Source organism: Panicum hallii, chromosome 1 (assembly GCF_002211085.1).
Source record: "Panicum hallii strain FIL2 chromosome 1, PHallii_v3.1, whole genome shotgun sequence".
Lineage (NCBI taxonomy): Eukaryota > Viridiplantae > Streptophyta > Magnoliopsida > Poales > Poaceae > Panicum > Panicum hallii.
In genome coordinates, this window is record NC_038042.1 from 5508558 (window position 1) to 5522269 (window position 13712).

The 13712-nt window shown below is 45.6% G+C and overlaps 2 protein-coding genes across 8 annotated transcripts; both read right to left on the reverse strand.

The window, feature by feature from the left end:
• Window positions 1-1432: 1432 nt before the first annotated feature.
• Window positions 1433-7962, reverse strand: LOC112900129 (RNA-binding protein cabeza). 6 transcript variants are annotated; one of them, XM_025968921.1, is made up of 5 exons: window positions 7862-7962; window positions 7720-7745; window positions 2477-2888; window positions 1825-1929; window positions 1433-1751 (listed from the first exon to the last, which is right to left on the reverse strand). In XM_025968921.1, exons 3-5 carry the CDS (start codon window positions 2881-2883, stop codon window positions 1745-1747), a joined length of 519 nt encoding a protein of 172 aa, XP_025824706.1. In that variant the 5' UTR covers window positions 2884-2888; window positions 7720-7745; window positions 7862-7962; the 3' UTR covers window positions 1433-1744. The 6 variants fall into 6 exon arrangements, with proteins under 6 accessions (XP_025824706.1, XP_025824681.1, XP_025824697.1 ...); XM_025968896.1 differs by having other exon boundaries at window positions 7715-7745; window positions 7862-7961; XM_025968912.1 differs by having other exon boundaries at window positions 7720-7915.
• A 1807-nt stretch (window positions 7963-9769) lies between these two features.
• LOC112894874 lies at window positions 9770-12189 on the reverse strand. Of its 2 annotated transcripts, none has more exons than XM_025962717.1 (2): window positions 11352-12189; window positions 9770-10073 (listed from the first exon to the last, which is right to left on the reverse strand). In XM_025962717.1, the coding sequence occupies exon 1, from the start codon at window positions 12046-12048 to the stop codon at window positions 11353-11355; it is 696 nt and encodes a 231-aa protein (XP_025818502.1). In that variant the 5' UTR covers window positions 12049-12189; the 3' UTR covers window positions 9770-10073; window position 11352. The 2 variants fall into 2 exon arrangements, with proteins under 2 accessions (XP_025818502.1, XP_025818494.1); XM_025962709.1 differs by lacking the exon at window positions 9770-10073 and adding an exon at window positions 10160-10434 and having other exon boundaries at window positions 11352-12187.
• Window positions 12190-13712: the final 1523 nt, after the last annotated feature.

Sequence of the window (13712 nt, forward strand, 5' to 3'; positions counted from 1 at the left end):
TTTACGAGGTCGACAGTGTTGTAGAGGGCTTGTAGCAGGACGATCCCTCTCTGAGCTCTCCACCCCTTTCCCGTTCTCCCAAATCTTGAATCACTTCGCGATGCTCCAGAACGTTGCGGCGTGCCGGCATGGAAAGAGCGGGCACGCGCAAAACGAAACCCACGGGGCTCCCTTCCCATCTTCGCCAAAATCTGCGAAACGGCTACCACACGCGGGTCGTCTCTTCTTCCTTTTTCTTGCAGCAAGCTGCAGCCAAAATTCGCAGGAAGATAGCACACGCAGGCACGGCCATGCATGGTCCTCTCCGGCCCGGCACCCATCCCCTGCCCCCATCATCTTGAAAACCCGTGCGATGTGCTCGCGGGTGGGGGAGCCGCGCGGAAGAATCGCCGGGGAAAAAGAGACGGCAGCGGCCAGCCTCCAAAGGCACGGCAGCGGCCAGCGAGCCGTACTACCCATACAAGATACAACGCAGCGCTGCTAGCCTGCTAGTGCTCTCCGCCTTTGGCCCTGGATGCGCTGCCCCTGCCGCAGGGTTCTCGCCAGTCGCCACGATAAAAGGCGGCCGCGGCCGGGGCAAAGGGAGAAAAGGAGCAAGCCCGCGGGCAAAGCGAGCCAAAGCGGGGGCGGCAGGCGGGCAGTGGCAGCGCACGTATAAAGCAGCGAGCTCAAAGGGGGCCGGGCCGGCGAGGCGACCGAAGAAGGAATCTCTCTCGCCGGGACTGCAAATGCCAGTGCCGCGCCGCGGCGGCGAGGTGCGTGGCAGGGATGCCGACGAGGGGGCTGGCCGCTTTTGACTGGGATCTTTTCCCTGCCACGCCGCGGCACTATCCATAGATCACTTGGACCGCACATGCCTGCCTTCCCTTGAGCTCATGGCATGCATGGTGCTTTCCTTTTAACCGCAAAGAGCTAAAGACAAGGCATGGCCGCGAAAAAGAGTTCAGAGACAAGCAGAGCATCCAATGCAACGCAACGCACCGCACTTGAGACGCTGCTACTGGTCTTGCCGATGCCTGCCTGTGCCTGTGTGTTTGTGTTTATGTTGCGCACGTGCTGGCGCGCGCTCCAATTCTTGATCTTGAGAGAGAGAGAGAGAGGAAAAGGAAGCGCCACATGTGGACGCACGAAATGGCTCTGGGACCTGCGTCAGACCTGGGGACGGGAGGTTTTGGTTCGCCGCACGTGCATGCTCGTTGCTAGCACTGCTCGTCAATCTCACAAGCTCTCGATTTCTGCTGGTAAAACATTATCACGAGGTTTAGATGTTTAGTCATATAGGTTCCTCATCTGTTTGAATCTGTGGCTGCAACAAAAAAAAAAGACCAATGCTTCCCAGCAGTCTTCTTGTGTTCTTGCCGTCTTTCCCCGGCCAAGCAACAAGACACCAAAGGCTTGTTTCTCACAATACACGCGCACGAGACCCAGGAAATATTAAGAAGCAACAGTACTAGTTAATACTTGTAAAGCAAGCGTTTTGGGGTTACATCACATGACTCGATGCAAAGCGCAAACATTGCGGAAAACAACGGGAATAGTAAAACAGCAAACATAGGTCCGAGGGGGGAATGAGACGAGAACCAAATTCTAAAAGGAAACGGTAGGGGTGGAACAAAACTAGTAATAGAGCATCGGGGATGCCTTTTGCAAATCTACTACTCTTCTTATCATGTTGAGGGACTCTTCTTCTTGCTGCTTCTGCTCGTCCGGGGTCCATTCGAAGCGTCAGCTCCGATCCTACACCTCAGTGCCTGCCAAGGAGTAACACGCGGAGGTCAGGTCGTGAACGCTGGGCATGAGAGGAGGAAAGATATGATAATTTACAAGTTGTAAGTATCGTAGGTCATGGCAGCGCTACCGGAGTCCCGTGGTGCGTTGCACCTGAAACATTCCATCCTGCTGGCAAAGTTGTGCTCGTTGCATCCGGACCTGCAAGCGTTAATAGTTAGAGAGGCACATGTGCATTAGCAGAAAGCAGAATTCACAGGACATGAAACTTCAAATGATATGCCTACTTTAACATTGGAAGATCAGGACGCACTGCTACTAAAGTTGAAACATGATGATAGGGACAACCAATCCCGACCTAATTATCCACTAGTATGAGACAGTAGATATGCATCAGCAACTAGTAGGAGAAGATAAAAGGATAGCCAGATGATTCTGCTGTCTCCTGATCCAGAACGTTGCTGATAAAATAATTCTCTTTTCTAACATAGGCCCATCCTCCTTTTCGAAAATAAAGCCCCAAAACATGGAAGAATAGCCTAAAACACAAGATGTAATAAGCATACATAGGGCGCAACTACCACAAGACCATGTGTATCCAAGTTGATAAACAAAAGGGCACGGCTTCATGGAAGAGTTATAGCGAAATAATTAAGCCAGTTCATTGGCTGCGCATAACCGAAAACAAGAAAGGATAGCACTATTTTATTCTTGTAGGGCAGAACGACAAGGGTTAAGTGATGCACACCTGGTGCAGATCCAGTCTCCAGACTTCCAACCAGGGCGGTTGGTGCGGGCAGCGCCGCCACCGAAGCCGTAGCGTGAGCGTGACGTGTCACCATCAAAGCCACCAGCACCACTGTTGACAGCAGCCTCCTCCTTGAAGGCGGAGCACTTGAAGCAGTTGGAGCGGCTGGCGAAGTTGTGCGCGCCGCAGGAACATAACCAGTCACCAGGGCGGACATCAGAGCCAGCACCAAAGCCACCGCCGAAGGAGGAGCCACCACGGCCACCGAAGTTGGCATAGTCACCTCCACCGCCGCTGCCACGGTCAGCAGCTCCACGTGGCTCACCACAGCGCTGGCATAGGTCCCGCCGGCTGAAGTTGAGGTGCTGGCAAGCCCTGCAGTCCCAGTCTCCAGGCTTCCTGTTCATCTTGCCTGCAGAAGTTGCACAATCAAAACAATGCGAAAAATGGGCACATCTAGCCAGATAGAACTTGATACGATCAAACTGTAGCTAGAACGAAAACACGCATCATGCTTGAACGGCCCAACTGCTATCCCTTAGGTCAAGGAACAGAATTCAGCCAAGATATAAATGAAGTTACACACTAACACAAAGCTAGGTTACCTAAACAAGGAGCAGACGTTTGTGTTTCTGGGGCCTAGGACAAGGAGTGCTGTGAAGCGAAATGGTGATGCGGCAAGGTGCGTATGTGCTGGGGTATTTATAGTGAAGTTTGGAGGGGATGCTGAAACCGAGGGTTGAGCTATCTTTGTGCCTTTGATTCTTGGTGCACTTTGGCCGGGAAGAACAAGGGCATCACGTAAAACAAGAAAGAAGAGGGGAGTTAAAGAAAAGAAAAGAAGAGAAAGCCATTAAAGGGAAAAGAATTATGGGAGTTTGAATGCCTCCTTTGCCCTGCATCTCTGCCTGCCTTGGCAACATCTTTTGAGACATTGGATGGAGGAGTGTGCACTTCTGAGTGTTCTTGTGCTTAGGAAATTTGGTATGCACTAGTCTTTGTAGCGGTGATTAGAATATTTTGAGAAATGCTCCAAAATAAAAGGTTGTGACATTAATATGGAATTTCAGGGGATCATTAGTATAACATTCAGACAAGCCAATGTTAATGGTCGGTAAAAGTATTCTCTGTTTCCATGGCACATTTGAATAGACCCAGCTAAGCTATGGTTAAACTGCTGAATGACAGAGTCCTCTTTTTGAAAGGGGAACATAGCACCCATTTCTTTTCCTCGTTGCAAAACCACAGCCATATCTATGCAGAAAGGCAGAAAATCTAATCCCATTCCAGCAGTCCAGCTTATCACACTAACTTGAGAAATTGTGCTGGCTACCCTCCAGCGCTACCCACACACGTGTGATGGAATATTGCATGCACAAGACCGAGTCAAGCCATAGCAAATATATGGAAAGAAAAGCAAAACCTAAAATTAGCACTTACTAGATTCTGAGCAAAGATGAGTGCAGATGTAAATAAGCAAATGTTTGAGGTGTCGAGAATGGTGCCCACCATTCTGAACTTATGCTTATTTATTGCCATGTAACTATTGATTCCTGCAACTAAGAAAAGACTATTCCTGTTCCTGATATTCGACACTAACTTTACCTTCTTTTACTATCAATAATTGAGAAAAGACCATGGAATCCATTCCAACCAACCATCACATCAACTCAAGGCTATACCCATTTCTGTCGAGCAATCTACAACAAGATGATGGCTCAACTATTCAGTATAACTTGAAAGCCTTTTTAAACTGGAACATCTTTCCTTTTATTTAGAAGTCCCTTCCATGTAACTGGCTAAACGTAATCAATTTGCTGAAAGCTATTTTATCATTAAGATGACAGAAACAAGTCCCATAATCAGTAGACAAGTTCACCAAAAAAAAAAGGAAAACAGTATCAACCAAGCTTCAATAAATTGCCCTTTTTTATTTTGCATGGATAAGAAATGGACTAGCTGAAATTTCGGATAAGAAGGAACAAGTATGAATACAGGGACACTACAGCACCAAGTGAATATTCCAAATGCCAGGAGAGAAAGGAGCATAAAGCATCAACAGCTTGCCAACAACATAAACAGCTAGAACGTGATGTGCAGGTGACAAAACAAAACTCACAGTAGTGAAACCACGAACATAGTGTCTTATCAACTATGTTGATCCAATAAGTTGGAAACTTTTATTGCAAAAAGGAAAAACAAATGAGAGAAGACCCCTGATGGATAGGATTTATGTCGTGAATAAAGTCATGAATGCAGTTCATGCAATGAAAGGAAAACACGCTTAAACAAATAATTGGATTAAAAACAAATATTTGTTACCCTACGCGCAAATAACCTTAGTTTTCCTTTAGCAACATCCTCAGAACCTTTCAGGATTCATGTGCCACTTGGGCCCCGAGGTCCTAGGGGGAGAACAAAGGGGGTTACTGATACAAACCTTTGTCCATGTTTACTAAAAATAGCAGTCTCTACTCATATCCATAACAGAGGTGTGCATTGTTGTCTAATCTAATGCAAAAAGCATACTGGCAGATGGTTACGCTGCTTTGTTACATAATACCAAAATAAATGGATGAAAGTGACAGAAGATAAGAGAAAGAAAAGGTAACACTTCAAATCAAGACAGAGCCAATTGGATTGCTGAGCTGTAAGCGTTGAGCACTTGGCTTTACCTTTTTCGCTATAAGAGAGGGGATTTTCGAATACAGAGAAAGATGGCATTGTCTCATAATGAACTCCCAATGCGTAAAACAAGATGAAAATGATTCATCGGCAGAAAGCAAAGGGTGAGGAGCCTGATGCCTAACTGGTGACCATGCTTGAATGATAAGGCGAATTCAAGATGGTAGTACTCCTCGAGGCTGGTGTTGACCGCACTCTTTAGAACTCTTTTAAGACCCCTTTAATTTTCAGTTGTTTTGCATCTCCTGTGTTGTTTCCCTTGCCCTTTACTTATGCCCATCCGTGAGGCTTTTACATCAGTGGATTTACTTTAGCTTTTTATCTACTCCAGCTATGTCCTTTCTCTTATGTCACTGTGCTAGTTACTAGTCCTAGCAGTGGTGCTAGTAGATACTAGGAGGGAAGATATAGGCTTCAAAACCACAGGATGATATGCCTTCTCTTCCATTCCATTCTCTTGGGTGAAGTGAAAGGAGTAGCAGATGCAAATCATGGAGTCGTGTAAAAAACTGGGGCCAAAAGCTAGTTTGGATTCTCTCTAGGGAAGTGCTTCCATGCATGAGTGCATGACCATGACCAAACCCCAAAGGAAGTGATCACTTGATAGCCCCTAACATGCTTTGATTCTCTGCTTTTGCACAACCAAGAAGAAACAGTTCATGCCTTTAGCTTTTGTCTTAACAAGCATACTCAGATAATAATTAAAACTTGTAACAGAGCACATATAACCTTCAGCAACGAACCTAGTCACTAATTGGTTTTTGACTGGTAGGACCAACAACGGACCTTTAAAATACCTAGACTTTAATGGAATGGTTTGGGCATATAAACTAATAAACTATCAAGTGGAAGCTGAAGGTTGATCAGTATCTGTAGTAGGACTGGATCTAAATTTTGATTACATATGCTGAAACAGATGTTAATGCTAAATGATCTAAATAATTTGTTATGTTTACGACAATTGCACATTTATGTTTCAACTGTACTACATATTGAAGAACGTGTAGTTACAAAATACAGAATTTACAACTTATAAATCATCTTTGCACAGAGACAGTCCATGACCCATAAGATACATTGAATATATGTATCAGCAGAACGGGATATATACTACTGATAAATAAATATTTCATTGCATCCAGCCCCTACCTATTAGAGCCTGCATACTAGTCAAACATTCATAAATAATTCTCTGCTGTCCCAAGCCATGAAATATCTGAACTGAAACCCCACTTTTGCAAGGATTGGTTTAAGTACGCTCTCGTTCCTAGAAAATGAATCATTAGGTGCACTTGCATGCTATATCTTTGTATCTAGGATTCCAAAGACAATGGTACAATTTTGCAGAGCACCTCTTTCTGGTTTGTACTCTCTCACTGACATGAGTAATGAAATATATTGGTTGTTTTGTTCCCTTTTGAGCTGCCTGCCTGCCTTGAACCACAAAGCAATGAGTCGGCACACGAGTGGCCCACGATGGGAGCACTACCTAAGACAAAGAGTAATATAATAGGTGCATGAACTTTAATTATATTGCTACAGATTGTATGCACACGCCAGTGAGTCTGGGAGTGCAATAGATTCCATGGCATGTGTGGTGTGTTCATGCAGCACACTTGCAATCCTATGACGTAATGGCTCCTCTACGAGGCTAAAGTCGGTCAGTCAGCCAGTTTGGCTGACCAGCTTTTTTGTATAGTCTCGAGGCAGATTCAGTGATGGGGTACGTTGCATTGCATCATAGAGGTACGCATAAAGATAAGACCAGAATGGTGCTCAGCATGATTGCACAACACAACTGAATGACTGATGCAATGGGGCCAGAATGGTCTCATCCAGTATTGGATTTCATCCAGGGGGGGGGGCCAAACATTCAAGCAGCAAACAGACAACAGTACAAGATCAAACCAACCAACCACCAGAACTGGTAACACTATAAACAGAACTGATAACACTATAAACAAAGAAACCATCACGCTCACAGCTCTGTGATTACAGAAGAAGCAAGTTTCCTCAAGAGCAAACGGCACTACCGCACTACTGAAATCCTCAGATCTCCCCCCTAAAGAAGAAATCACCCATACGGCCATACCCCGAGTGGCGACAAAGATTGCATCAAAGCAGCAAAACTGAGCACCACCATGCCCCACCGCTCCCGGCGGCAAAAGTCCAAAGATCCCCAGTTCCCCACCTCGCATCAGATGCAATGCCATAGCTGTCGAACCATCCGCGGCCGCACGAATCTCAAGGACGCGCGCCCTCAACCCCGGCCCCAAAACCCTACCGCGCGCAAACGAGGCGGTCGACCCGCCGAGGGCTCGATCACGAACCAGATTATAACCATACAACCAAGCCACGGGAAATTCGTAGCCCGTGATCCCAGCGTTTTGAATCGAATCGCTACCGATCGATCCAACAAAAAAAATAACAAGCAATCCAGCAAAAAAAAAGACCGATCGCGTGACGCAATCAACAGCAACAGATCGAAATCGCGGAACCCGACCAACAAACCCAACCACGATCGCACGAAGAGGGAAGGGGGCGGACGTGTACCTGACCTCTGATCCTCCTCGACTCCTCGCGACTGGGAGACGGCGGCGCGTCGGGGGAGAAGGAGCAATCTCGTCAGGATCGGCGGCGGGGGAACCCGAACGAAACGAAACGAGTGGGGGGATTGGGGAGGGATTTCAAAAAACCTACCTGCTATTCCGCTCCTCGCCTCGTCGCCGGGAGGAACAGAACGGGAGGGGGGGTTTTTTATATTTTTTTTCTGCGTGCTGTTTCGCCTGATTGGTGGGAGAGGGAGGAGGGTACGCGCGGCACCGACGTCGAGGCGGGTCAAAGGGCAGCGTCCACGGGGCCCACGTGTCGGCAGCGCCGTGCCGTGGCTTTCGTGGAGGCCAAGTGTCCAGCCGGCGATGTTGATCTGCGTGGCTCACTGACAGGTGGGCCGGTTCGCTGGGTCCACCCGGAGACGTGGTGCACGTGCTTGAGCCGGCGTGTTTGGGTGACATCAGCGTTCCACGAGTTTATCCACCATCTGTGCTCGTCTTTGGATTCATACAATCGCAATTACAAAAATGACGTGAATTTTATTTTTTTGGCAAAAACAATGAATTTTATGAACACACAATAAGAAAAGCAGTATACGTCTAACAGCGGTTAACCTCGAATTTGGTTTACGTAAATCGTAAAACTTTATGATCGCTCAGTTAGAGATATTAACAGATATTACAGCTGTCCCAGCAGGAAGGTTAGAAAAAGATTTCGAGAGAATTTAATATCATTTATGACCATTTATGTTATAGATTTTGACAGCTCTTTGTAGAAAATCTCTCTTAAAACGAAAGTAGATTTCGCAGCACATGGTTAGCATGTGTCCAATCGTTTCCAAAAAAAAAGTGTCCAGGAAATGGCGTGCAAGTGCCGTGTTCCCCCGTGCAGCATGGCGAGCAGCGACGCGATGCCCACGGTTTTGCCATGGTTCACGTCTCGTGTCTTCCCGACTCACAACCTCAGCATCGGTGTCTCTGACCAGCAACTTCACTGCTCTCAACTTCATTCTTGCAAAGGGAACACGGAGAGGTTCCAAAATGAGTGGGGGCGTGCAGACCAGAACCACCGATTCGACGATGACTCGAGGTAGTTTTCAGATTGGCAGTTTGAGAATAGGGATGACAGAAGGGCATGTTTGGTTAAACTTTAATCCCGTCACATCAGATGTTTAATATCAATTATAAGTATTAAATATAGTTTAATAAAAAACTAATTGCATAAATGGAGGTTAATTGGTGAGACAAATCCATTAAACCTAATTAGTGTATAATTTGACAATGTTATACTACAGTAAACATATGCTAATGATGGATTAATTAGGTTTGATAGATTCGTAAATTAGCATCAGCTTATGCAATTGATTTTACAGTTAGTTCATGTTTAATCTATCTATTTGGCATCCAAACATCCGATATGATCCGGTTTAAAAATTAATCCTGGAATAAACACCTTCGAAGTTGCAAGTGACTGCAACCAGCAGACTGTGAGAGCGAAGAGAGGACAAACGATCCACTTGTTACCAAAGAACCGGCAGCAAAAGCATCCTCTTCCATCCTACCATGGCGCAACTGACTGCTGCTCAGCTCAGCGATTGTAGGACAGGGTTGGATGCGGTGGCTGTGCTGCAGAAATATCTTGCAGCAACAAAACATTACTTCACGTCTCACACCAAAACGGTCGTTGTACACATGCCAAATATCTCTCAGCTAGCACCTACCTTTCTGCGATCTCAAAGTCTCGATGGAGTAGACTATCTGCACATCTGTTTTTCTTTCCCCAAAGACAGTACAAATCAGCATTTGAGCTCTTGCAAGAGTGAAGAATGAGGATACATTATCTAGAAAGATACATGTTGCACCAAATAAAGGTATCATATCACAGCACTGGATCAAGGTTGTCACTTTGTCAGATGTCAGATGTCAGCTGTCAATGAAAGAATCTGAAAGCAATTCATGACAAGATTTCTCCAGAAAAATCTATTTTGTATTCATAGTACCTCCATTCCTCCAGGTAGAAAAGATGAATGAATACCAATAATATTTCCAATACAGATTCAAATAAACAACCTCGATAATCCTTATAAGACGAAAACCCACAATGTTCATCAGGACCTGGACATATACAATCTTTCTGGTGGTTGATTGATGGGCAGGCAAAAATGCAAGTATCTATATTATCCATATAATTAGACTTCCTCAATGTATGATGGGTGTTCTCTTTTACTAAACAGGACGTACGGATAGACCAGTAATGCAAAAGGCTGTTGATCGCCATGAATCATCTGTTGTCGAGTGCCAGATTATCCAAAACCAAAATTGAAAAGAACAGAGACAACGTATAAAAGGAACATCCAACCCTGAAAATAGATACCATTAGACACTAGCTATGCAATCATTTCATCCTTCACCAGAGTCTAGACAAGCATTCAGGAACAGTACAGGGGAAATGTAAATAGAGCATACTTAAGATGAATCAATACTGGCAGAGCCAACAAATGAGCCATAACTCATAAACTCCATTAAACTAAAAATGCAAATCCATTCATCTACAATGGTGAACCAAGGTAAGTACCATTTTCAAAGTAATGGGTTACAGAAAGACTACATGACATATCATCACATTTACCACTTTAGGACCTCAAGGTTAACTGCGACACACTGACGTGCACTCCACCCCAAATATACAGCAGAAGTTAATGTTCACCCGTAGCAAGGTTTCTGGAACAAAGAAAATTTGCAGTTATAGTTTTCGATTAAAAATCAAGCACAAGCAGATACTGTAGTGCGCGTGCATTGGGCTTCCCAGTGGCAAAAAGGAGAAACAGCTGCCCTTGCTCGAGGTAGTTAAAGCAAGTCTTAACAAAATTCGCTGGCGAAGAATGGTTGGGCCTTTTTTTGGATGTTGTGGACTGAAACTGTTGTATCTCAGTCTTTCAAAAATTAACAATGTTTTTCACACTATCACAGATAAGAGGGTCTTGAAGTCTTGTTGTAAGCTGTCAAAGATAACAGACTCTAACAATACGAGCATATCGCTCATTGGGCATCCATACTGTATCAATAGAACTGTAAAGTCTTATAACTTGTAATCAAGTAACCAGTATTAATTCTGAATAGATATAGTATTCTCAGTAAAATATTTGTTATCAAGCAGCAGGTACTCATCATGATAAAATGTGGCGACTGAGGAGGCCCCCTTATTTATGCTGGTAAGAAACAGTTGCCGAAAGCTTGAAGTGCAGCAATTTAAGTCCCACCAAAAAAACACGTAAGCTTAACTATTCTGAATTTCGGAGGGTTCTGTTTAGGACAAAAAAGCTTGGATCCATGTTCACCCCATCGAGAAGAAGAATCAGCCAAGACAGTACAAATAATCATTTGAACTAGGTAATAGGATGAAGTAATGTTGCTGGCTTGCAGCCCTCATGCTATGGACTACGGTGAAATATTGTTTTCGTACTTGTAAAAAAAATAGTCTTGGTATGGAATAACTTACAAGCTTACCAGTATTGTACCAAAAGGACTTTCTTTTTCATGTGCATATTATGTGATTTTTTATATCGTACAAATCTTCAATATTTTGCAGTTGCAGGCCACAGTTCAAAACTAAGAATTGAGGTTACAAGTTTGCTTACATCAGTCACTTCCATTGCCTTCGTCGCCCTCGTCTATCCGACGGAGGCCGTCGAGAGCAGCGGAGAGCTTTGGATCGATAGATGCGGCGGTCTTGAAGGCATCCCGGGCCTGGGCGGTCAGGCCCTTCTTCTCGTAGCACTCGCCGAGCATCGCGTGGGCGCGGGCGTTCTCAGGACTGAGGCGGACGGCCTCCGCGAGATCCGCGGCGGCCTGGTCGAGCCGCCGGCGGCGGTGCAGCGCGAGCGCGATCTCGGCGCGCTTGGCGAGGGCGTCCCCTCGCTCGCGCGGCTCGAGCGAGCGGGCGAGCAGCGGGGCGAGGGCGGCGTCGAGGGCGCGCAGCGCCGGGAGGCGGTGGCCCTGGAGGTCGAGGGCGAGGGCCTTGAGGATGAGCGGCGCGGCGTCGCGGGGGTCGAGGGCGATGGCGAGGTCGGCCTCGGCGACGGCCGCGCGGGCGAGCGGGCCGGGGGGCTTGGGTGCCGCGGCGCGCGCGCGGGCGAGGAGCTGCGCGCCCTGCGCGAAGTGCCGCCGCGACTGGGCCGCGGAGGAGCCGCCGCCGCCGGAGCGGCGCAGGCGGAGGGCGGCGCGGCGGGGGAGGGAGTGGAGCGCGACGAGCATGCCCGCGGCGAGGAGGAAGAGGAGGCACTGGACCACGGCCTCCGGCCAGGTGCCGGCGGCGCCCAGTGCCAAGGCCGACATGGCTCGGTGCTGGTGGCTTGGTGCGGCTCGAGTAAGACTGCGCGACGGGGTCCGGCAATAGCGCGGTTCGTCGGGCGGCCCGATCTAGGCGGACATGGCTCGGTCTTGCTTGGCTTGGACCCTTGGTGCGGCGAGCCGGTCGATGTTCACGAGTGTCCTGACTTTTCATGTGCCAGTGCCACATTGTATTCCTTCATTTTTACACGGGAGAATAATTGGTTTTTCTGATTTTCGATGGGGGAGGAAGCTCTGTCGGAGTGTCGGTGCAGTTTGCACATAATCACCTCATTCAAAAGAACTAAGTTTAGGTACTTCTTATACACTTTTTTGGAGATAAAGTTTAAATGCTTCTTATACACTTTCTTCGCAAACTATTTCCTTGGCGACTTTTTTCTAGACAAATATTTTTAGGCACAAAATCATTAATGTTTTTGCTAGAGAAACATTTTTAGGCGCACGAAATCACCTAACCTTTCAAAATATTTTTCCATTTTCCTGCACATCAGGATTATCTTCCAGATTGGTTCATCCACAACCACAACATCACATTTTAATAGAATAGCTACATGTTAAATTGCTAATGGAGTAATACATCATCAAGTCTTGTGTGTCAATTTAGATAAGGGAAAAGTCCATTTTTTATCCACCAAACTAAAAAACCATACATTGTTGACCATTGAACCCTGGAAATGAGATAAAATTAGTTCTCTACCTTGATTCAGAAGGTGACGTTTTTCCTATATTTGGTTGAATCTATAAAAATCATAACTAATTCATTTTCAATCATAAAAATACCTAATAGTACCCAAAAAATTCCAATAATATATAGATCTTGAATGGGACACACACACACACACATCCTATACATCTTCATGAATATCTTCAAGAAATTGGTGCGACGTATCTTAAAATTGATGAAATTACCATAAGCATATCGTTGCCCATGAGCACAGAATGAATATTTTAGCACACTTGCACTAACTTAATGAAACAACCCACCAAGCCAAAAAAAGCCATACTAGACCGTTATGTATTCTAGTAAGGATATTTCCATCACGATCTATATATAGCAAGATTTTTCACACAAGCTTCACATGTTTCCTCCAAAAAGGTTCCATTATCATTTCTTCAAGACCATCCTTTCACCAGCTGGAATCCATGTGCCATCTATGTGGTTTTACTTGGACAATATTTGGCGCCATCCTACATTGACATGTAATCTTGAAATGGTCTAATATACAATTCCTTTATTACGTAACCTTGTAAATCGTCTTCCTATAATAATCAAATTTGTGGACGGAATAAATGAAAGTTTTGAGTTGCATGGCAATCACAAGTCTCGCACGCTTAAAATTTAACATATGGGATCATTGCTTAAAAAAACAATGTCCTTTTTCTCGCTTACACACTAACTATCGCCAACTTATATAAACAATTGAGACCAAGACACTGCCCTTTACCAAAGGTGTTGCGAGGTATAAAATTTGGTTTGTTATACCTCTATGCTATAGTTGTGTTTGTGATGTCTGGTGCATGTATGTTTGCGCTAGTGGCAACGTGCAAACTATGATGCCTCTGAGTGAGTTCGATAAGCCGCCTTTAACTTAAGTTCCGGAAGCTTTGGAGTACATGCAAGAATCACCGCATGTATTATTTTGTACAAC